This window comes from Anolis carolinensis, chromosome 2 (assembly GCF_035594765.1).
Source record: "Anolis carolinensis isolate JA03-04 chromosome 2, rAnoCar3.1.pri, whole genome shotgun sequence".
NCBI classification, from domain to species: Eukaryota; Metazoa; Chordata; class Lepidosauria; order Squamata; family Dactyloidae; genus Anolis; species Anolis carolinensis.
The window spans coordinates 189,598,351-189,623,285 of NC_085842.1; the positions used below are offsets into that span (position 1 = coordinate 189,598,351).

General features: G+C 41.3%; 2 protein-coding genes across 4 annotated transcripts in view; one reads left to right on the plus strand and one right to left on the minus strand.

Annotated features, from left to right (window-relative positions):
* Window positions 1–24,935, plus strand: part of LOC103277749 (uncharacterized) — an 84,597-nt gene that overhangs the window by 39,127 nt on the left and 20,535 nt on the right. For 2 of the 3 annotated variants that reach the window (XM_062971368.1, XM_062971369.1), the window contains exons 6-16: window positions 4,402–4,522; window positions 4,768–4,860; window positions 5,057–5,217; window positions 5,653–5,738; window positions 5,909–5,992; window positions 6,127–6,189; window positions 6,877–6,954; window positions 7,063–7,151; window positions 7,413–7,449; window positions 10,726–10,874; window positions 23,050–23,112. In XM_062971368.1, the coding sequence (XP_062827438.1) occupies window positions 4,402–4,522; window positions 4,768–4,860; window positions 5,057–5,217; window positions 5,653–5,738; window positions 5,909–5,992; window positions 6,127–6,189; window positions 6,877–6,954; window positions 7,063–7,151; window positions 7,413–7,449; window positions 10,726–10,874; window positions 23,050–23,112 (1,024 nt within the window). Of the gene's footprint in view, window positions 1–4,401; window positions 4,523–4,767; window positions 4,861–5,056; window positions 5,218–5,652; window positions 5,739–5,908; window positions 5,993–6,126; window positions 6,190–6,876; window positions 6,955–7,062; window positions 7,152–7,412; window positions 7,450–10,725; window positions 10,875–11,730; window positions 11,777–23,049; window positions 23,113–24,935 lie in introns of all 3 variants that reach the window. The other variant, XR_010003157.1, reaches the window with a different exon arrangement.
* LOC134296423 (uncharacterized) lies at window positions 15,104–20,423 on the minus strand. The gene is made up of 2 exons (XM_062971371.1): window positions 18,655–20,423; window positions 15,104–15,426 (listed from the first exon to the last, which is right to left on the minus strand). The coding sequence occupies exons 1-2, from the start codon at window positions 20,200–20,202 to the stop codon at window positions 15,385–15,387; spliced, it is 1,590 nt and encodes a 529-aa protein (XP_062827441.1). The 5' UTR covers window positions 20,203–20,423; the 3' UTR covers window positions 15,104–15,384.

Below are 24,935 nucleotides of genomic sequence, written 5' to 3' on the forward strand. Positions count from 1 at the left end.
CATTGAGGAAAGAATCTATCTTCCTCTGCTGCTTCTTTTGAAATTTATGGCAGTTTTCACTAGGATCATTGGCAGATTTGGTTACGCTTAATTTTCCCTGTGTGTGTGTGTGTTGGGACTTGTAGTGCAGAAGCTGAGGGTGTTGGTAAATTCGAAGGACTGTTTAACATCTTAAGTAGGTCACCTTGACGTTCAGTTTGCTCTTCCTTATTTAGCTTTTGGAATGTTTTGAGAAGGGCTATTTCGTCTTCATCTCATATTGTTTTTACTCTGGTAGCAGGTGGTAAAGCTCTCTCAGAATTTGTTTCAAGTATTCCTGTTTTATTGTTGTAGTACTGTTTCTTCCAGTTATATTGTTCAGGAGTGTATGACTGATAAGTTTTCCTCGAAAACTTTATCTGAGGCTTAGAGGGGCAATTTGTGATGGTGGAAGCCATCTCACTTTTTGACGATTTCCAATGAGAGGCCTTATTCCAGTCTCCACGAACACTCCGTTTATGAAAATTCCATGTTTATGAAGCAAATATGAATGCCTAGAAAGTAGCAACTGTGGGATTAGAGGACTGGAAAAGGCTACTATGAGTCTTTTATGAAACTCTCTTTTTGGAAGCCAAAACAATGACTGTAAATTTATCTGACTTATTGGAGTATTTAACAAAAGACTTAGAGAGTGGAGTACATGACTTTTGTTACCCCATCTGTTCCAATTTAAAGTACTCAATGAAATACAAAGTTCCAATTGACAGGGATTCAATTTGAGATGTTTTGTTTCAGAGTGGTGAGGTTCTGTTATCCTTGTTTTAATTTTCTTGTTTGCAATTGAGTGTTGTCGAGATATTTGGTCTTGCCTAATTACAGACTGTGACTTATCTATTTCTTCTTGCTGCTCTTTTGGCATTATTCCAATTGTGGGATTCAGAAACTCAGCAGAATTAAAATTAATACATTCTAATTTCTTTTGGATAGACTCTAGCTTGGAACATACCAAATTTAGAGTATTCAGAGTTAAGAATATTTGTTTAGCAAACAGTTCATAAACAGATATAGACCCCTTGTGCTCCGTGGAGTAAAGCACACTGCTACTTTCAGCGTCTATTTTCCTCTTGTCTTTAGTTAACACCTCATAGCAGCTATCATCCGAGTTATCTTGAAGTAACTCATATTTATTGCTGCAAACAAGGTCAGATATAGAATTGTCCTTTGGAGAAACCTTTCCTATAGCAGTTTACTTGCTTTACCATTCTGTTTGCCTGGAGGAGGTCACTCTCTCTTCCTTTTTCCCATTGCAAGTTAAAAAGAGAAACTGTCAATATGTCTTGCCAGTGATTAAAAGAAATGACCAGAAAAAGAATAAAATATAAAAGAATAAAAACTCTTTGCCTCCATGTTTCTTGTAGATAAAGAGATAGAACCATCCGGTAAAGAAGGGAAAATGTCAAGAGTCAGACGCCAATTAAGAAACAAAACAGAGTTTATTCAAGAGATAGGCCAAAAAGTAAACGTCAACACAAAAGATGGCTTTAAACACTTAGCTATCAGCTATCAAACTATATCAAAAGGTATGTTTTAACAAGCCAACCGGGTTATTCACCCAGATAAAACTAAAAAGGTGCTTCACTTCAGCTCAAAATAGATTAAGTTGGCTTAGAAAAGTAGTCAAAACAAACAAAGACTTGGAACCTTCCAAAAACCTCCCAAGAACTACAATTAATAGTTTAAACACGGAGCTCCCAAACAGAAAACAAAGCTTGGAGCCGATGCAAAAAGAACTGTGGTTCCAAACCCTTTCTGTTGCAGGCAACCGGCTCTGGGGATTTAAAGGAACAGTTCACAAAGTTGTCACCAAACAGGTCCGGAGACAAATTGCCAGGAACAGAAGCAACCTGCTTCAAGGATGCAGATAATGCCAGAAGCTCCTAGGGTATGGCAAAGAGGCATTGTCAGGTTGATCCAGGGTTGGGACAGGAGACAGCAGCTGGGTCGAGAAGGCAGGCCAGAGGTCAAGAGCCGTGGGTAGACATCAATCAAAGGGCGAAAGCAGAAACAGGGTTTAATTCCAGTCCAGGGTCCAAAGGTTGCAGTCATCAAAAACAGGTCCACGAAATGGCACAAAGAGCCAAGGCAACGAAGGCAACAGCAGCTAGAATAGTAATCACAGTGCAATCCAGGGAAACTCACACAGTTCCAGCCCTCCGTTGCAGAGCAACCCAGATAACTTACATCAGAAGCAAAGTCCCAGTCCAGTCTTCTTGAACGAACAGAAATCCCAATGGCGCTTCAGCAACACCTTGCCACACGCAAAGTGAAGTGACCAAACATTCCCCATTTATTCCCATTCCTCTTGAGTGTCCAAACACCCACACCCAAACAGCAGGTGTTCCGAATCCTACTCAGAGTCAGAACTCCACACAGCTAGGGCTCGTGGATCAGGCGAGTCTAATTGCTCATCAGAGTTCCAATCATCCTGCCCACACCCAACCCCATGCACACTTGAAGATCCATCCTCCCTTCTCCAAGCATCCCAAGTGGGATCTGCTCCTGAAGATACCCAAGGTTCAGCAGTATCCATAGGCCCCAATTCCCCAGACATTTCCAGTGGCCGTGCCCATTCAGTGCCCACTTCCTCAGCCACCACCTGTTCACCAGCATCCATTTCTTCCACAAACTCCCCATCTGAATCTTCCTCAGAAGATTCCCCATAGAGATCCCTCATCCTTTTCCTGCGCAAATCCTCCAACGAACCCTCCTTGCAAGGGTTTTTCCTTCCTCTCCTGATCCCACCACCATCATCCACAGTCCCCGAAGGCGCAGTCACAACAGAAAAATCTTTACCTTGCCGCAGATATCCATAGGAGGATAACTCAAGGGAGATGTCGAGTCTTCTGATAAAAGAGTTCTTCAGAGTTTCAAATTAGCTTAGATCAATTGTCACTCCCTTTCATAAAAGTCAGAAAATTATCTTGTTAGCATGCCTCAGCCTTCTGACTGTTTAGGACTCTTAGTTTTTAGAAATTCTTAGTCAGTAACTCACAGAGCTACGTTATCAGGGTGTTATCAGTGCCATCTCATCTGGAAACCAAGATATCGTTACAAATGATGTGAAAAAACGTGGGATCAAATACAACTGGATATTATGGACATTATAAGAAGCAAAAAAAAATGGTCAGACAAACAAGAAAATTAAAGAAATATGGACTCCATTTAGCAGATGGCTACAGATTGATAAACCAGATGATGAAAGCTGGAAGAAAAATTGGATAGAATGGAAAGAAGGATCATGCAACAAGAAAAAAAAGGTTTAAGTTGTCAACAAGAAAGGGGGGTGGGTGTGGGAAGGGAGATGGGAATGGAAAAAGAAAAGTATTGTGGTCATGAAAGCCTTCGACAACATATTGTAATTATAATTATGTATATAAAATAGTAATAATTAATTAAAAATTACCTGGGGGGGGGGGGAGAAAAGAAAAAGAAAAAAAGCCTAAGAGTTGAAGTGACACCACAAGATAACTTCAATTAAAATTAAATTACACTATGGTGTAATTACACTTTCATTATTTGTAAATAGTTACTTCCAAGCTTTGAGTGATATAATCCATTACTATTCTAGTTGGAGGAAGTGCTTTGCCGCAATAAAATATGGACACAACGTTCACATTTTATAGCTCTGTAAGTGCCATTTTTATAAAATGCAGAATGTTGACATTTATAATGGTAGAATCTGGGAGAAGGATTCAATTTTAACAAAAAGTATTCTGCTATACCCTCTTTAATTCCACTCCATTAAAATAGCAGATGTCAAGGATTAGACAAAATGACTTTCAGAAACAAAAAATAGATGCCTCCATCTACTTAGAGCAGGGGTGTCAAACTCATTTTAATCGAGGGCCGCATCAGCCTTATGGTTGCCTTCAAAGGGCCATTGGATCTATGGGTGGAAAATTCATGAATACATAGGGCCAACTGTAATTTATTTTACATAATGGTTGGTGCTCTTTAATTTTTACCCAATTTGGGTCTCTAAATTAATTGAATGACAACTCCATCACTTGACTATCTGCCTGTAGACTGGGGATAATAAAAATTGCAACCCAACAGCAGTTGCGGCTCTGAGGTTGGGGAAAGGTTAAAGGCATTTTAAAGTCAGACATCATATCCCCAAGCCTTGTATCTAAATCCAAACCTCACTATTCTGACTAAACAGAACAATCAGCAGCTTTCCATATGTTACTTTATCACAACTTCCACCAACTCTAGTCATGATGGTTAATGATGGGGAATACAGAAGTTGTATATCGGATTTGGCTTGCAGGCCTCGAGTTTGACACATACTTTATAGTAATCAGATCTTGGGGACTAGAATGAAGGGTGGTATTCTCACTATGGTTGTTATTTGTTTTAAAGATCTGGAGAGGTGACACCCCTTCAAGTTGCCAAGAACATTCTTGCTGTTTTGGAAGATCCTGAGAGATCAAGTCTCCACCTGCGAGCAATTTCTCAGTGGGACCGGGAGGAGATAATCAAGGTTTATTGGAATTTCATCACCAATAGTTTTTTTTCTTAATATTTTTGGGTGTGTGTATGTGTGTGGGTTTTCCCACAAGTTAGGGAAGACTCTACTCTTTGGTATTGAAGTCCTTTGATCAAGATTTCATATTGGGGACGTGCTTGGACCAGCCTATTTATTCCAATGTTCCCTTATTCCTACCCTTCTCAGCACTTATATTGCTGAAAGCCCTATGACTGATCGTGTTATGCCTCTCCCTTCAGATGGCTGAGTGCTCCACTGCTCGCTATAGACACCAGAAGCCCCTCTCTTTCTTGGATGGAATTCCAGTGTGCTTGAAGGAGGAGATCAAAGTGGTATGCAATAGTTTACCTTTCCTGAATAAGATTGCCCTTAAGAAAGGGGGTGGGATTCTGCCTGAGTTGTTCCTTTTGCATGTGGATAGACTTAATAAACAGCCCTTTTGGACTACCATTGAGGGAATACAGGGATTGCTGGGCTGTGTTAATCTGACATCCATGCATAACACATGTCTGTATGTTGTGTTACAAGGCTCCCTATTATCACCGAAGTGGAACAGAATACCTGGGTACAAAGCCAGAAACCGAAGATGCCACTGTGACCAGGAAAATACGGACGGCTGGTGCCATTATTATTGGTGTCTCAAATATGCATGAATTGGGTACTGGGACCACAGGCTGTAACCCCAACAGGTTAGAGGCATTTACATTCATTAAAAAGAAGTTTTAATTTCAAAACCTGCTCCAGTGAATCACAGATTCCTTTAACTTAATGGCTGGTAATGGAGAGCAAAATATTGAGAAAGGTCTCAATCCTGTTAAGTAGTTCCAAATAGAGTGGCATCAGTTGATGAATGGTGAATCAAATTTTCCTGATTCAATAGCTCTGTTCTAGTTGGACAACTTATATTGTTCAGAACAAAGTTTACGGTTGTTTCAGAGATTAGCAAATATAACATGGCACAGATTACATGACTTCAACATTGACAGATTCCCCCGCCACTTGTTACTTTGAAACTACTGCTCTCAGCCATTTTCTCCTGGCAATGGCTATTTCTATTAACAGAGCTTGATTGGGTGGAATGACTTGAGCACTGAGGTAAGAACAATTTATTTTTCTACTTCCAGATATCACAATACAGCTAGAAACCCTTACAACCCCCAGCATTTCACAGGTGGCAGTTCCAGTGGGTCAGCAGCAGCTGTGGCTTCAGGTAAAAAAGATTAATATTTCATAGGACAGTATTGAGAGGAGTGTTGGGAAGTGGGTGGATTACAAAGGATTCCAAAGTAGACAACAAGTTCTTTGTGGTTGGGGGTGGTTGGGTGTGTGAGAGAAATAAAGGTCTATGTAATTTTCCCTCATAATGCTCTTTCTTTCTAGGTCTTTGCCCATTTGCTCTTGGTACAGATGGGGGAGGTTCTGTGAGAATCCCTGCTTCTTTCTGCGGCATTGTGGGACTGAAAGGTAAAGTCAGTTTACTTGGAATTTTGGATTTGCATGGAATGCATGGAGACGTTCAGGAAGAGGATGGTATGAAAACATCATTTTGGCCACTAGCAGTTTTGCATCTTAACTAACTGGCTATGTCTCATCTGAAGGTACATTTGGACGCATCAGTGCATATGGCTGCCATCCTCTCTCGTATTCTACTGTGAGTCTTGGTAAGAAGTGTTTCATTACATTTTGTGATTAGAAGTTGTCCGTTTGTACATGCACTGGTGTGTGATTTCCTGTGTTTTGGGAGAAAGGCCACTTTTCATGCCACTTTTTAAATTTTATAAGAGCATGCTCAGTATGGATGCATTTTTGATTAGCCTAAGAGTGGTTTTGACAAATGGTGGTGAGATGAGAAGGATGGAAAAGAGAGAGCATTTTAGGAATGAACATGATGAGGACCAGAGGAATTGTTGTGCCAGATTTCTTTGAAATTTAAAGATATTCCTTCCCATTTTCAAGCTGATGATTCAGCGACAAAAAAGGACAAAGTGGAATCTATTTCTAGTTATAGGTGCCTCTTGTAATTTTGGATGCTTGTCATCAGAGCTCCCTACAGGTTGAAAACTCATATTGCAGGATGGGAAGACTGAGACAGAATCTTTGTGTGTTATGATGATGATGATGATTTTCTTCCTAGGGGATGAGTTTGTTTACCACACATTTTTCTTTTTAGAAAAAGAAGATTCCTGCCTTCATGCAGGCTTATTTCTCCTTTCTCCTTCACTCTAAAGAGCTAGAAAGTTTGTTTAAATACTATAGCAGAAAAACATGAAAGTTTGTTTAAATACTAAAGCAGAAAAGCCACCAAAATGTGTTTATCTTCTCTCCCCCACCTTTTAAATTTTGACCAGGCCCTCTTTGTACATCAGTGGCAGATGCAGCGCTTGTATATTCTATCCTAGCTGGGCCAGATCCTCTCTATCAATATGGTGAGTGTTCTTCCCTGTTTCCTTGCAGTGCTAGAGAGCACATTGTGGTCTTTTTTATTCACATGTGAGACCCTGTGATTGTTTCCTGTTTTTAACAAATTGTTACAGGACTATGCCAGCCTAAACCATCCCTTTCTGAAATTATCACTCCTGATCTCAAGGGCTTGAAGATGGGAATTGATTGGACTTTCTTTAAGGTGCCTGTTTTTCTCCTTATTTCTGTTGTGTTCAACTATCCTATAATCGCATCTGTTGTTAGTGGAGGTTAGATGTGGGCATCTGGGCTCGTTGGGTATGATATCCCCTCTTCACCCTGGAAAAGGAAGTCATATTGTAGTTCCATAACAGAACTGAGAATATGATGAGCTCTGTAAACAGAGAGAGTGGAGGAAAGTATCTTAAAATGAGTCTGGAAATGTGAAAGCTGGGCAGTAACATCTTTGTTTATTCCTTGCCAGGCTTGCAATGATGAAATTCTAGTTAACTGCCAAAAAGGTAATGTGAAAGATATTACCAATAAATGTTCTCTACCTCCATCGCCGCTGCAAAAAATAGCCCATCTGAATTGTTCAGAGTGGTCAGTGGGTTTCTAAACCCTAAAGTCGAAGTCCACCTACCCCACACCGCAGACCAATGCGAGGACTTCGCTCGCCACTTTGCAAATAAGATCAGTCGGATTCAGGATGATTTGGACGACACTATTTTGGCAGCTCCCGTGGGTGTAGCCAACTTACTGTCTTGTCCAGTTTTAATTGATTCATTTCAATTGGTTTTGCCTGAGGATGCTGACAAAATCTGGGGAGAAGTGGGGGCTACCAACTGCAATTTGAACCCTTGCCATTTTGGCTGGTAAAACAGGCCAGGGGGAGTATGGCCTGGATAAGGGAACTGGTCAACATCTCATTAAATAAAGACAAGGTCCCCACGGACCTGAAAGAAGCCATGGTGAAACCGCTTTTGAAAAAAAATCCCTTAATCCCACAAATTTAGACAGCTATAGGCCAGTTTCCAATTTCCATTTCATTAGCAAGTTCTTGGAATGGATGGTGGCTAATCAACTCCAAAGATTCTTGGAGGAGGCTGAATTTCTTTATCCATTTCAATCCGGCTTCAGGCTGGGTCATCTTTGGTCACCTTGGTGGATCTTCAGGGGGAACTGGATAGAGACAGTGTGACCCTGTTGGTCCTCCTAAACCTCTCAGCAGCTTTCAGTACTATTGACCATGGTATTCTTCCGGCATGACTGGTGGGGATGGGACTCGGGGGCACTGTATTGCAGTGGTTCCAGTCCTTCCTCACGGGCCATCTCCAGAAGGTAGTGTTGGGGGAGTCCTGCTCAACCCCATGGACTGTGGGCTGTGGGGTTCCGCAGAGCTCATAATTATCCCCAATGTTGTTTAACATCTATCCTATCTGAAACCGCTGGGAGAGATCATCCGGAGTTCTGGAGTTCGGTATAATCTGTACGCAGATGATGCCCAACTCTACTATTCCTTTCCATCTGGTGCCAAAGAAGTAGGTCCGCACCAGAACCATTGCCTGAGGGCGATAATAGACTGGATGAAGGCAAACAAATTGAAGCTTAATCCAGATAAAACAGAAGTACTGCAGGTCTTGCGCAAGATCGATCCAGAGATAGGGTTACAACTTGAGCTAGATGGGGTTACATTCCTCCTGAAATCTCAGGTTTGCAGTTTGGGGGTGGTCCTGGACTCTGCCTTAAATCTGGAAGCCCAAGTAGCGGTGGTGACCAGGGCTGCCTTGCACAATTAAAACTTGTGTGCCAACTGCGCCCATTACCAGAGAAATCTGACTTGGACACGATAGTAGACACACTGGTTACATCCCGGTTGGACTACTGCAATGTGCTCTATGTGGGATTGTCTTGGAAAAGTGTCTGGAACCTGCAATTGGTCCAGCATACAGCAGACAGACTGCTCATTGGAGCTGACTCCAGGGAACACACCCCTGCTGAGACAGCTTCACTGGCTTCCCATTGCTTTCCAGGCCCACATGCTGGTTTTAACCTATAAAGCCCTACATGGTTTCGGTCCAGCATACTTGAGACATCATGTCCTACCATATAGGCTGGGTAGATTATTAAGGTCCTATTGACTCAGCTCAGGGACAGCAGTCATTTAAAATTGGCTAGAGATGGCACATTCTCAGGCACAGCACCAAAACTTTGAAACACTTTGCCAGAAACAATAAGTAGAGTCCCCACTATCTTGGCCTTTAGGAAAAACTTGAAATCTTTCCTATGTGGAATAGCTTTTAACTAAGGTGACAGAAGCTTAGGACCTGCACTTTATAATTATATTTTACCTTTCTGGGCATTTTAGAGTGCTTTTTATCATTTTTGATAATTTGTATGTCTGACAAGGACTGACTTGGGATTATTTTAATGGGTTATTTATACTGTTATGTTTTATCTATTGCCTTGAGTCCTTGGAGAAAGGCGATATAGAAATACCCAAATAAATTTAAAAAATACTCTTAAAACTACATCATGAATATCCTAACTTGAACAAGGAAAGGATTTCGGGAAAACCAATGTTATGCCCAAGACTATCTACTTCAGTGTGCAAGGTAGCCTGGTGGGGAGCTCTTGAACAAACAGTGATGATTTACTGCCTATCTACATGCTCATGTGGAAATGCTTCATAATTGGAGTTCTTCTCTTTTTATAGAACCTTTAAATGTGCCAAGTCTTTGACATAGGTTAGAGTGCTGATCTACTGAGAGTGAGGCAGAGATAAAAGAGAGGTGTACTGGAGGATATCAGTACAGGAAGGGTTTCAGGAAAGAGCAATAAAAGATAACTTTGGGAGAGATCTTTGATTGATGCTCCTGGTTCTTAAAAGAAACATACCGCATGAAGAGAAATGCAACTCCAGCATACATTTGAGGATTTTGGAAAGACAAATTTCACAAGGCATGCTTGAGCAAAACAAATTATTCATTCTTTGCAGGGCAACCACCAGCTTGGGCATGACCAGAATGGGGGACAATTTGCATCAAACCAAAGAGGCACTGGGAAGGATTCTCGCAGTGTCATTGACCCATGATTGCATTTTGGTTAAAAACAAAGTGGAACACTCGAAGAGCTAGTCATTACTCCCCTTTCTGTAAATAGAAGAACTTCCTGTTCTTTGTCAGAGCATGGCTTCAACTTTGTCTTCTTTGCTGACCAAATTTAACATGTTTCTCTAGAGAACATATCAGGATTTACTGTAGTCCAGTAGTTGGTATTGGGTAAAAATTCTGAGCAATCAGGGCTTGAATCCTTACTCAGACTTGGAAACCCACTGGATGACCTTGGACCAATCATCCCCTCGGCCTCAAGTCTCACCTACACGGCCATATAATGCAGCTTCAGAATGCAGTTTAACTGCATTGAATTTCATTATATGGCAGTGTAGATTCATATAATCCAGACCAATGCAGTTAAATTGCATTCTGAAACTGCATTTTATGGTTGTGTAGATGAGGCCTCAGAGGAAGGAAACCTCCTTGAACGAGTATTGCTTAGAAAAGCTGTTGACTGAATCATTATAAATGGGAGATGCCTTGAAGACAGAACTACAACAAAGTTGACCTTTGATCCCTGTTTCCTTGAGGGGCCTCCTATATGTCTTTCATATCTTGCAACACAGAAAATGTCATTTACCCTTTTATCTGCTTTATCTGTGTCCTGCTTGGGTATAACAAACTCTCTTCTCTACCCTCCCTCTTTCCCACCCGATCTACCTGCTGCTCCTGGTTGCTCAGCTGTGGAGTTCCTTAAGAGTTTTGGTGCTTCAGTAATCGAAGTGTCCCTTCCAGAGATAGAGGAGATACGGGTGGCTCATGTCATTTGCATCCTTAGTGAGATGAGGGATTTCCTGCAGCCTGATTTCAACAATCACTTTCATCAAATGGTAAGTGATGCATCAAGTGACCAGATAAATGACCAGCTACTTGACTTGAAATCATTAATATTCTGCACAAGCAGAGAAAAGGTGTTCTTCTAAAAAAATCCATGGCCATGCTGCTTGTTGTAGTTTCTGTGAGATAGTAGCTTCTTCAATAGTGACATTCTCCCACATAGGTTCCAGTCCTTCCTGCACCTGTGATGCTCAGACTGTGCAAAGCCTTAGAAGGCTGTTAGAGCACCCCTCCTCTTTCCTCCTCCTCTTAGGACTATGAAAGAATCACAGGAATATTTTTGCAAGCGACCTGTCTTGTAGTCTAACGTATGGCAGGCATATGAGGTGATGATGCTTTGCCTTATGAAGGATATGTTTAATCATAGAGAGTTGGAAGAGACCACAAGGGTCATCCAGCCCCACCCCCTGCCATACAGGAAAAAGAATAATCAAAGCATCCTTGACAGGTGGCCATCCAGCCTCTGCTTTTTAAAAAATATTTTTTATTAATGAATTTCTAATAAACTACAATTACAATTCTAAAGGAAAGGTGGGGGAAAGAAGGTATGAACGATGTGGGGGGAAATAGGGTTGGGACAGGGAAAAGGGTAGGTAACTAAGTGAAAAAAAAGTGGGGGCGGATGGGTAAAGTAACTGGGCTACATAGGGTAGGTTATGACCTAGACGGGGGGGGGGGGGGGGGGGTGAGGGGATGGGGAGGAAAGAAGTATGTTTGGAAATAGGGGGAGAGGATAGAGATTCTGGTTCCATGCCAGGGAAAAATGGCCTAAAATAAGGGGATGGGGTAACTTCCGTTCTTCTCTTCCATTTTGTCTCCCTTCTTTCTTCATTCATATTCTTTTTTTAGGTAATCTTCGAAAACTGTCCAGTCTGTTTCTATCGTGGCTCTGCCGGTACTTTTCTTAGTTTTAAAAACGTTAATTTGTCCATATCTTTAATTTCTATTATTTTGTTTATCCATAGTTCTTTGGTAGGTATTTCTTCCAATTTCCAAAATTTTGCTAATACAAGCCTAGCTTCCGTTATGAAAAAGGTGAAAAGTTTATCCTTATTTACATCAACATTATCCAGAGGTTCGTTTATTTATTTATTTATTTACAGCATTTTTACCACCCTGCCTTTCTCACCCAAGGGGACTCAAGGAGGCTTACAGAGGTCAGCAAAATTTTAAGCCCGAAACACAATAATTAAAATCAAAACAATGCATACAAATCAATTAATAACATTATTAAAACACATTATAAAATTTAAAAACATATATATAATTGAATCCATTCATCCATAACCTCGTGCGTAAATCTTGATTCAGACCATGTCGACTCAAATGTTTATTCATTAAATGCTTAGGCACACAACCATGTCTTTAAAGCTTTTCTAAAGCCCAGAAGAGTCGGGGCTTGTTGGATAATGCTAGGGAGGGTGTTCCACAGCCGGGGAGCCACCACCAAGAAGGGCTTGTCCCTTGTTCCCACCAGCCACGTTTGCGAGGCAGGTGGGACCGAGAGCAGGGCCTCTCCGGATGATCTTAGAGTTCTAGATGGCTCAGAAAAAGGAGATAGGTTTGGACAAGTAAATTGGGCCTAATATACCCCTAATAGGAGTTCCGGTTTCATTACCAATTCTAGTTTTAGGATCTTATTACATTCTACATGAATAACTTTCCAATATTTTTCAGTTTTTTTACAGCTCCACCACATGTGGAAGTAGGAACCCACTCGTTCTTTACATCTCTAACATCTATTATTTGTATTTTTGTACATTAGACCTAATTTTTTCAGGGTCAAGTACCATCTATGCAATAATTTAAGCCAATTTTCTTTAAGATCTGAAGCATATGTATATTTAATTTTCTTTGTCCAAATTGACTCCCATTCCTTCATTTCTATCGGTCTCCCTACGTTTTTTGCCCATTGTATCATTGAGTTTTTAATCTCTCCTTTTTCTCTTGCCCATTCTAATAGTTTCTTATATAAAATTGCTATATATTTTTTCTTTTATTGAAGTAAATTATCCCAAAATCTTTTCTCCAAGTTAAAACCCACTATTTTATCCTTTTTATAAAATTCTTTAATTTGCATATATTGGAACCACGAAACATTTTTTATAATACTTCTGTATTTCCTCTAAATCTCTTACTTGGGGTGAGCCTTCTTTTATATTTGATCTATTCAAAATTTCTTTGTACGTTGGCCAGTTTGTCCAGCCTAATAATCTTCTTTGATTTGCCTCTAAAGGTGATATCCATAGTGGGGGTTTTGTGTAGAAATAACTCTTACATTTGTCCCAAAATTTGAACAAAGCTGATCTAATATAGTGATTCCCAAAATTCTTTTTCACGTTAATCTTCTCATACCACATATAGCCATGCCACCCCCTTCTTAGATCGAATCCTTCCCAAGTAAGAATTTTAATTTTTTACAAATTTGCTCATTTATTAACTCATTCCAATGCACATGCCTCATAGTACAGTTAGAGATCTGGAAGATCGAATCCCCCTTGGTCTTTGGAGTAATCATTGTGGAATATTTAATTCTCGGTTTTTTGTTCTTCCATATGAACTTAGTTATTTCTCTATTCCAATCCTTAATTTTTTTGTGTTTCTTATTATTGGAATATTTTGAAAGAGGTAAAGTAGTTTGGGTAGGATATTCATTTTTATTGTTGCTACTCTTCCCAATAGAGACAAATTTAAGTTTTTCCAATTTTCCAAATCTTTTAAAATTTATTCCCATTTTGCCAAATAATTTAATTTAAGAAGCTGATTATTTTTTGCTGATAACCAAATCCCCAAATATTTGATTTTTGAAGATATTTCCATTCTCGATACTCTACTTAATTCTTCCTGGCTACTCTTTGCCATATTTTTGTTAATATCTTTGTTTTTTATTTATTTTAAGCCCTGCTACATGGCCAAATTCTTCAATATTAGTTAACCAATTGTTTAAATATTGTTTTGGGTCTTCAACTATGCAGATCACATCATCTGCAAAAACTCTAATTTTGATTTCTTATTTGTCCAATTTGATCCCCTGCAGATTTTTGTCCTTCCAGAGTAAAATTTCAAGAGCAAAAATAAATATTAGAGGGGAAAGAGGGCATCTTTGCCTTGTTCCCTTGTTTATAGTGAATTCTTCTGTTTCTTGTCCATTAATCTGAATGTTTGCTTTTTGGCATTCATAAAGAGCATTAATTCCGTTTTAAACCTGCCATCCCATATCTAATTCTTTAAATAGTAATTTGAAGAAATCCCAATTGAGGTTACGAATGCCTTCTCTGCATCTATCGATATTAAACCTACTTCTTTCTAGTGATTTGATTAGTAATATTCTGTTGTGTCTATTATTATTCTAACATTATCTTTAATACTTTGATTTGGCAAAAAACCCGTTTGGTCTTCCACAACCCATTCATTTAAAAAATCTTTAAATCTATTTGCCATTATTTTTGTAAAAATTGTATAATCTGTATTAAGTAGTGATATAAGTTGATAATTTCAGACTTCTTTCAGATTGGATCCCTCTTTATATAACATAATTATTTCAGCGCCTTTCTATGAGTTGGGAATCTTTTTTTGTTAAAGCCTGATTCATTATCTTTTTCAAGAATTGTATTACTTCCTCTTGTGTTATTTTATAGAATCCCATTGTAAAGCCGTTTGGACCCAGTGACTTATTTGCCTCTAAATTTTTTACCGCCTTTTTGATTTCTTCCTCCTTGATATCCCTATTTAATTTTTGTCTTTGTTCTTCTGTAATTTTTGAAGGCCTTGTTTGCCTGGATATTATACTATGTCCTCTTGGTTTATGGGATCTTTTGTATATAATTCCTTATAATACCTCTTAAATTCTTCTTTTATTTCCTCATCTTTATCCTGTAGCCTTATTTTTAAGATTTGTTGTCTCTGCTTTTTCTTCCTTATAAGCCTTGTTATCCACTTACCTGGTTTATTGGCATTTTCAAACGTATATTGCTTTGCCCATTTTAATTGTTTTGCTATTTTGTCCAATTCCCAAGTATTTTTTGCTTATTTAATATTTCTAATTTTCTCTTTATTTGGGGGGGGGGGTGGCTTTAATTCCTTTTCCGTTATCTCAAATTCTTTCTCTAACTTATTTATTTCCGAATTCCTTCTTCTATTCTTAATTGCACTTTGTTGAATGAAAAACCTCTCATTACTGCTTTATAGGTGTCCCAAATTACTTGTGGTTTAATCTCAAGTGTCAGCTCACCACAGCCACTCCTGAATGAACACACGAGACTCTCTGTGGTATCACCAGGAACTTTTACTGTAGGAAACATGAACATCAGAAAAGCCAAGAATGGGAGGCTCCGGCCAACCCTCCTTTATATACCCTCCCCCTCATTTGAACAGTCTCTTCCCGCTCAGTAAAACCCCGCGCAAATTCCCCGCCAAGTCCATCAGCCGTTTCTCCTCCGAGTCCTGGGACGCAGGTGTCTTATCAATGTCAGTGACCCTGAAACTCAGAGCCACATCCAGGCTCTAGTAGCAGGGTTCTGACATGGCGTCCTCCTCCCCTTCGTCCTGGAAGGAAAAGATTAAACACAACTATTGTTCTCCGCTGTCCAGAGTTCCTTTATACTTTTTTAACAGGCTGCAATGGAATACCGGGTGTACCTTTCCTAGGTCCTTTGGTAGCCTCAGCTCATAGGTCACTTCGTTTATTCTTTTTGCTACCCTGAATGGCCCTATATAGCGTGGAGCCAATTTCTTGGATGGGAACCCCAATTTCAGGTTTTTTGTGCTCAGCCAAACCAGATCTCCTTCGCCCAATTTGTCCCCCTCTCGGCGCCTACGATCCGCAAAGAGCTTGTACTTCTTTTGTGTTTCCCGCAATGCCTCTACCACGGTTTGCCACCCTTGCTTGATTTTGGCCGGCCATTCCTCGTCGGTCTGGCCCTCCCCTTCCTTCCACTCGGGTAGCCTGGGGAAAGGTGCCACCTCCTGTCCGTATACTATTTCGAATGGGGCACGACCTGTGGCCGAATGTACGGCCCCGTTAAAAGCCATCTCAGCAAACGGAAGAAGGTCCGCCCAATCATCCTGTCTATAATTGGTGTACATCCTTAAGAATTGGCACAGTGTCTGTTGGGTACGTTCGACCCCCCCGTTGGTCGCGGGATGAAAGGCCGAGCTCAGGTTCCTTTCTGCTCCTAACAGCTGTAAGAATTTTCCCCAAAATTTTGCAGTAAATTGGACTCCCCGGTCACTAATTATCTTGTCGGGACACCCATGTAGGCGATATACATGCTTCACATACAAATCAGCAAGTTTTTCAGCTGAAGGGAGTTTTGGCAGAGCCACAAAGTGTGCCTGTTTTGAGAATAGGTCCAATATTGTCCAAATGTATCTGTGGCCTCTGCTGGGGGGTAGTTCGCCTACAAAATCCATGGCTACGCATTCCCATGGCCTCATGGGCTCCACCACCTTCTGCAATAGCCCCTGGGGCTTCCCCGGTGGTGTTTTTCCCTCTGCACATAATTCACACTGCGTGACGTATCCCCTGGCGTCTTTCCTCATTCCGGGCCACCAGCATTGTTTGGCCAACAGTTTAATAGTCCTGGTGGGGCCTAGATGACCCGCACCCTTGTTATCATGGTACTTCCTTAACATTTCTCGTCTTAAACATTCAGGAATATACAATTTCTTATTTACAAACACCAAATCCCCACACAATTCTCCCTTTTCTTTGTTTGTTTGTAACCATTTGTCCATTCCATACGCTCGCTTCAACTCTTCCTCCCATATTTCTCCTCCCCCCGTGGAAATGGCAGTACGTTTGTTTTCTTTGGCCGCTTGTGCTCGAGTTAGTACTGCCAGGCCCCATTGCTTATCAAGAAAAATACTCCCTTCAGATTCCTGAATTCCTCCCCCGTGCTGAGGCATCCGAGAGAGAGCGTCAGCGAGTATATTATGTTTCCCCTGGAAGAATCTGAGTCTGAAATCAAAACGGCTGAAATATTGGGCCCATCTAATTTGCTTCGCTGATAGTTTACGAGGGGATCTTAGATACTGTAAATTTCTATGGTCAGTCCACACCTCAAACGGTGTTCCACTTCCTTCCAGAAAGTGTCTCCAGCACTCTAGTGCTTTTAGAATCGCTAAGGCTTCTCTCTCCCAAATCGGCCAGTTTTTTTCTGTATCGCTAAACTTTTTTGACAGATAGCCACATGGCTTCAGGTTCCCCCCCTCGTCTTTCTGTAGCAGAACTGCCCCATATGCCCGGTCTGACGCATCGCAATGTAATACAAAGGCTTTAGACATATCAGGGTGCTGTAGGACAGGCTCCTCAGTAAAACGCTTTTTAAGGGCTTCGAAAGCTTCCTGGCATTCTATTGTCCAGGTCAGTTTGGCCCCTGGGGCCTTCACTTTGGCTGTTTCTCCCCTACCTTTAGTCTTTAACAAATCCGTTAATGGCAAAGTGAGGCGCGCAAAGTCCTTGATAAATGTTCTATAGAAGTTTGCGAACCCTAGGAAGGATTGCAGCTGCTTCCGTGTTTTGGGGGCTTCCCACCCCCTCACGTCTTCTACCTTCGCAGGGTCCATCGCCACTCCCTGGGAGGAAATCCTATACCCCAGAAAGTCTATCTGGTCTTTATTGAACTCGCACTTGGCAAGCTTCGCATACAGTTTTGCTTCTCTCAACTTTTGCAGGACTTCCCTGACTAGTTCTATGTGTTGCTCCTTAGTCCGAGATACTAACAATATGTCATCTAAAAAAACAAAGACTCCCTTGTACAACAATGGATGCAACACTTCGTTGATTAATTGCATGAACGCGGCGCCTCCGCCGCACAAACCGAAAGGGAGCACACGATAATTGAATAATCCGAATGCACAGGAGAAGGCCGTCTTCCACCTGTCCTCTGGTTTAATCTGCAATTTATGGTACGCTTCAATTAAGTCCAATTTAGTGAATATCTGTCCCTCCGATAACTGGGCGATCAAGTCCTTCACTAAAGGTAGGGGGTATTTATTTCCAGAACTGATTGCATTCAGGCCCCTGTAGTCAATGCAGAGCCTCAGCGTTTGGTCCTTTTTGCGCCTGAACAACACAGGCGCCCCTAGAGGGGAATTTGAAGGCTCTATGAAACCCCTCGCTAGGTTTTTATCAATGTATTTTCTCAGTTCCTCCTTTTCCCTAGCCGACATTGGGTATATTTTTGCCTTAGGAAGCTCTGCTCCTGGGACTAGCTCTATCTTCACTTCAACTCTCCGCTTCGGTGGGAAACTGTCTGCTTCCTTCTCATCAAATACGTCCACAAAATCCCGATACTCTGGGGGTAATTTATCTGCCAGTTCTGCTATCCTGATAGAGTCTTCCTCCCCCCTTTTCCCCGGCTCCCTTTCCACTTCCTGGCTCCCTCCTTCCAACTTCATCCTGAAGATCATGCTCTTATCCTCCCAGTTGATTTGCGGGTTGGCCTGCCCCAGCCATGGCATGCCTAGTATAACATTATAGCTGGCTATTTGTGATATCACAAATGACACCTTTCCTTCCCAACTCCCTATCTTACACTTTACATCTTCGGCACTGTACTTAGCTAATGATCCCGATGCTGTGGATCCGTCCAACTGCGAAAAAGCTATTGGGGATTCTAGGTTCGTTCTTTCGCATCCCAATCCCTCGGCTAATTCAGGGGAGATGATGTTCCTGGAACATCCACAATCCACAAATGCTTTGCAGGTTGCTTGTTTGCTGCCACTTTCCAGCTGAATGGGGACCACTATCATGGCTTTGTCCTGACTTACCAACCCCCCCGAGTGGTGCCTCATCGGTGGTTCTTCCTCGGCGCGTTTCCCTGCCACGGCTCTTGGTTTGGGCGGGCCTCCGCCTTCCCCTTTTCTCTGCCAGCACTCGGCAGCCCTGTGGCCCAAACGGCCGCACACGAAGCAGCCCCTCCTGCTGGTGCTCACGTTCCCTGTCGGCTCCGTTCTCCTCCCGGCTGGGGTTGATCCCTCCTTCCGGCTCCCCTCTTTCATCTGCGGCCGCTGCTGTAGCCCTCCTCGGTGCCTCCTCGCCTGGGCCAGCGATGTCTCGATGCGCCCCGCCAGCTGAATCCATCCGCGCAGTGTGTCAGGCTCATCACGATGCACCGCCCAGGAGAGGATCTCCCGCCTGAGCCCCTCTTTGAAGAGTTCTATCTTTGTCACTGCAGACCATTCCGGCACCTTTTCAGCGAGGCATTGGAACTCCTCCGCATACTCAGATACCGACCTCTGCCCCTGGGAGACGGTCTTCAACTCCTCCCTCGCCCGGATCTGCTCCAGTGGATCTCGGAAACGGGTCTCCAGGGCCCCCATAAAGCGTCGGAGTGACCCCAGACATGGGTCGCGCCGCGCGTGTAGTTGAACGTACCAGCTGGCCGCTCCCCTCTTCAACACTGCACCAATGGCCCGTACCCGGCTGGATTCCGTTCTAAAAGTGTGGGCATTGTCCTCCATATAGCCCCTCACCGTGGTCAGGAAAAAATCCAGTGCAGAGGACTCTCCCCCAAACTCGATCCTTAGTTCCTCTCGTCTCGGTAGGGGTCCCTGTGGTGGCAATCCCCAATTCTCCGCCCGTCGCAAGCCCCCTTGCGGGCCAGTGGGCCCCGCTGCTGCTTCCCTTTGTCCTGTGCCACGCCCGGCATTCGCCAGGGGCACCAGGGTCTCAGTTGGGAGCGTAGCCGGGATTCTCGGAGGCTTTTCCCCTTCGTCGTCACTCTCCTCCACCCGCGTCAGGCTCGTTTGGATCTTGGGCCGGGCACCGGGCTCCTTTCGCATTTCCCTTCCCTTCGGTGCTGGGAGGTCTGCAAAGCCCTGGCTGCTTCCCATGCTCACGTCCCACATTGAGCTAGCCCGGAGTTCCCTTCCTCGCTCCGGCTCCGCCAAAACCGCCAGGCGCTCCATCGCCCTCGACATCACTGCCAGGGTGGTCTCCATCGCCGACATCCTCTCCTCCAGAAACACCATCTTTTGCGGGCCTGGGGAAGGTGAACCTTCCTCTCCTCCGGTGCTATCTCCCCGCACCACTCCGCGCCTCTGGGTTACCCCATTTGGCTGGGCATAAGCGGTGGATGACGCCAGGGCCGCCAGCTGGTGGAACTCAGCGTCCGTCTCGGGAGTGGCCCTTTCCGACCTTCCTCCTCCGGCGCCCAAGAGCTCTTCATCCTCCACTTGCATGTTACACCTCACCGCTACAGCGGGATGGTGTCCGTATTCTTGGCTTAGTGTCAGCTCACCACAGCCACTCCTGAATGAACACACGAGACTCTCTGTGGTATCACCAGGAACTTTTACTGTAGGAAACATGAACATCAGAAAAGCCAAGAATGGGAGGCTCCGGCCAACCCTCCTTTATATACCCTCCCCCTCATTTGAACAGTCTCTTCCCGCTCAGTAAAACCCCGCGCAAATTCCCCGCCAAGTCCATCAGCCGTTTCTCCTCCGAGTCCTGGGACGCAGGTGTCTTATCAATGTCAGTGACCCTGAAACTCAGAGCCACATCCAGGCTCTAGTAGCAGGGTTCTGACACTCAAGGGTATCTTTGCTTTTATTTTTTCTATATATATTTCTTTTTTTATCAGATTGTCATTCAACCTCCATTTCCTCATGTGTATTCTATGATTAATTTCCATGTTTATGGGGCAGTGGTCTGAGAGATCCCTTGGCAGGATCTTAATTTTATTTTAGTTGTTATTGTTTTTGAAGTCTAAATCATGTCGATCCTTGACCAAGTATGGTGTCTACTCAAAAAATGCATATAGTCCTTTTGGTTTGGCTTATATTCTCTCCATGCATCTTGCATGTCATATTCCTCTTTTAATGATAGGAAGGTCCTCAGTAGGGAACTAATTTCTTTTTTGCCTTTTTTGTTTAAGTTTTATCCATTTTATTGTCTAATACCCCATTAAAATCCCCAAACATAATAATATGGTTGAATTCCTTCTGATTTATATTTTCCTGTAAAAAAATTATGAATTTCGTTTTTATATTACATAGGAGTATTTTTTCGGGTACAATTTCTATTATCATCCCTATTAGTCTTCCTTCTTGGTCTTTAAATTGTTCCTCTGATTTAATCTTTTTGTCTATATATATATAGCACCACTCCTCTTTTTTAAAATGTCCGATGAATAGTATTCCTTCCTTTTTTAAAAAAAAAATAGTTTTTATTAGGAAGTTTTAAACATTGAAAGAGTGAGAACAGTCTATAGAAAAGAAAGTGCAAAGGGAAGGCGAGGTGGTTAAGAAAAAAGGGGGAAAGGGAAGAAGAAAGAGGAAAAAAAAGAGAAAATAAGAGAAGAAAAAATGTACAGTAGCGTCTCACTTATCCAACGTTCTGGATTATCCAACGCATTTTTGTAGTCAATGTTTTCAATACATCATGATATTTTGGTGCTTAATTCGTAAATACAGTAATTACTACATAGCATTACTACATATTGAACTACTTTTTCTGACAAATTTGTTGTTAAACATGATCTTTTGGTGCTTAATTTGTAAAATCATAACCTAATTTGATGTTTAATAGGCTTTTCCTTAATCCCTCCTTATTATCCAACATATTTGCTTATCCAATGTTCTGCCGGCCTGTTTATGTTGGATAAGTGAGACTCTACTGTATATGGGAATATAGGACAAAAAAGATAAAAATATAAAGAATGTAAAAATGGAAAAATTGAATTTTTTCTAAAAAAACTCCGCTTCTATTCTTCTTCCTTTCGGTTTTATTATCCACAATTTATCATTTTTCCTTTATTTTTAGTCCTTCTTTCCCTTTTTGTTTCTATTGTCATTGTTGATTTTCCATCCTCTATATTTGGTATGACGTTTTAATGTATTTTTCTAGAGATGACCAGTCTGTCATTTTTAGTCCTCTAATAGTACTCTTCTTTAATAAGTAAGTTAACCTATCCATGTCCTTTATGTCCATAACTTTGTTTAGCCGATTCTCTTTACTTGGTAACTCTTTTGTCTTCCATCTTTTCGCGAATACCATCCTGGCTGCTGTCGCCAGGTATGTAAGTAGTTTTTCTTTGTTAGAGTCTTTTGTAATTTCCTTTTCGTATATTCCCAGTAGATATTCCTCCAGTCTCATTGTGAAGCTGATTTCCAATTTTTTTGACATTCTTTGTGTATTATCTTCCAGAATTCCGTTGTTTTGTCACAAGACCACCATAAGTGGTAGTATGTTCCTTTTTTTTTTTTTTTACATTTCCAACATCTATTAATCCTAATTAATTCCAACATCTACATTAATCCTAATTTTTTAGGGGTTAAGTACCACCTGTGAAGCATTTTGAGCCAATTTTCTTTTAAGTCCATAGCATAATTAAATTTTAATTTTCTTTGCCAAATTTCTTCCCATTCTTTAATCATTATTGGTCTACCAATATTTCTTGCCCATTTCATCATTGAATTCTTTATTGCTTCCAATTCAGTAGCCCATTCCAGCAATTTATTGTAAAATTTTGTCATTAACTTTTTTTTCTGTATGGAATATGTTGTTCCAGAAATCTTCCTTTTCATTAAATCCAGTTTTTTTGTCTATGTTATAATATTCTTCAATTTGTAAATATTGGAGCCATGTAATCTGTTTATAATTTCTTTTTATATCTTCATGTTGTCTTAAGTTCCAGGACTTACCCTCCTTTATCAGCAGTTCTTTATAGGTTGGCCACTTCGTCCAGCCCAACAATCTTCTTTGATTTGCTTCTAGCGGTGCCACCCAAAATGGAGTCTTTTCATAAAAATAAGGTTTATATCTTTCCCATACCCGTAGAAAGGATGATCTCACAAAATGGTTACCAAAATTCTTCTCTTTTGTGGACTCCCCATACCATAGGTACAAGTGCCATCGTTTCCTCAGATCAAATCCTTCCAGTGTCAATAATTTAGGTTTCGTCAGGGCCGGCCCTGGCAACATGTGCTATAAACTCAGATATAAAATAGGCGTTAGATAGGAATAGAAATCAGGAGGAATGCTTCTTTATCAGCTCGTCTCACATCTATGTGTTTATTATTATTTTTTGCTTCTGTAGGATCTAATTTCAGTATACTCTAGTATCCTGCTATACAACCTTCTAGGTATAAACTAGATTGTGGTTCTGTTTTATGTTCCACCCTGCAGAAGAAACTTACCCTGGTATTTTTATTTTCCAGAATTTGGAGACGCGTTTGAATCTTGCAATTGCTTCCCAGTTCACAGCTCTGGACTACATTAAGGTGAAAATGAGCAGAATAAATTCAGGATAAATGAGAGCTGGGATAAGAATATTATGGAGCACTCAATTCTTACTCTAGTTGTTACTGTTAGAGCAGTATATTTGAATAGTAACACAAAATACTTATTTAAAAGGAATTCTTTTCAGACATATCTATTTTATATCAAGAGATTATGAGTAGCCCCCTCTATTTAAACAAAACTGCACTTACATTACTCTTTCAGTTAACATGTTTCAGCCATCATCCCTTTCCTCTGCTTGATGTAAGGGTTTTGTGATAGACATATCTGCAGAGTTTCAAAACAAGTTTTGAAACTGTTTGTATTGACTTGGTTGAAATTAACACTAAAACTCAGGCATAGATGTGCTCCTTATCTTTTTTATTCATCTCCTCTCCATACATATATGCATGTATACATGATAATATGCATGTCTGTACAGTGTTCCCTCACTTATTGCTGGGGTTAGGTTCCAGGACCACCCGCAATAAGTGAAAAACCGTGAAGTAGGGACGCTATATTTATTTTAATATTTATACATTATTTTAGTAGTTATACACTATTTTAAGTCTTTATCAACCAATCGTGTGTTGATAAATCGCCTCCTTCTCCGCTTGGGCTCCTTTTCTCTCCCTTTGGCTTCTCCTTCTTCCCTTCCTTAGGCTGTAAATTGTAATTTTTTATGATTTATAATAGTCTTTTAGAGTTTAGTGAAAAACCACGAAACAGCGAATCCGCGAAAAGTGAGCAGCGAAATAGTGAGGGAACACTGTACGTAGGTTTCTCCTTCCCTCCTATATTTTGTAAAAGAGGGGACTGGAATGAAATGATTTCTGCTTTGGGAAAATTGGGGGAAGTTTCTTACTGCATTCAAATAGGGAAAACCATGCTTAAAATGTAGTTTGTGGAAAGAAGTCAGAATCCTGCTATTGAGGTTTGTTTTAAAATCCCATTTTAGATGAGAATATGCTCATTAAAGCAAGAAGAATAGATTTGGAAAAGACTAGAGAAAATTTATTTGAATAACTGTTATATTCTTTTTATGCTGTCAAGCTCATGGTGCTGCTTTCTCGGATTGCTGGTCAAGTTCTGTTGTTCATACCTTTCTGAAGCAATGCTTTTAGGTTTCTAAAGCTCAAATTCTTGACAGACTATATCGAGGAAGGCTATGAGAAAGGTTGCATTACAGGAACAGTTTTTGTGGACCTTATGGCAGCCTATGATATGGTGCAACATAGAAAATTGCTTTATAAAGTCTACCATATCACCCGGGACTACGATTTTACAAAAACCATCCAGACCCTCCTAGAAAGCCGCAGCTTCTATGTGTAGTTTCAGAGCAGGAAAAGTAGATGAAGGAGGCAAAAAAATGGTCTACCTCAAGGCAGCGTTCTTGCACCGACCTTGTTTAACATCTTTATTAACGATCAGCCACAACCACCACCGCATACATATATGTTGATGACTTTGGCCTAACAACATAAGCAAAAGACTTTGAAACTGTTAAAAACCAACATGAAAGATCTCTCCAGCTATACAAAGATAACCACCTGAAGCCTAACCCTGCCAAGACACAAGTGTGTGCTTTCTATCTACGCAACAGTGAAGCTAACAGGAAACTGAAGGTTACCTGAGAAGGCCAAAAGCTTGAACACTATTCCAACCCTGAATATCTCGGCGTCACTTTAGACCAAATGCTAACATTTAGAAAACATTGTGTAAACACTAAGCACAAAGTAACTGCACACAGTAACATCCTGTGGAAACTTACTAATAGCGCATGGGACGCAGACCCAAAATTAATAAAAACATCATCCCTGGCCTT

Coding starts and splice junctions, on each gene's coding strand:
- LOC134296423 (XM_062971371.1), bottom strand. CDS start 20,202: ATGTTCATGTTTCCTACAGTAAAAGTTCCTGGTGATACCACAGAGAGT. Junction 15,427..18,654: donor GGCACCACTCGGGGGGGTTG/GTAAGTCAGGAC, acceptor TTTTCCTTCCAG/GACGAAGGGGAGGAGGACGC.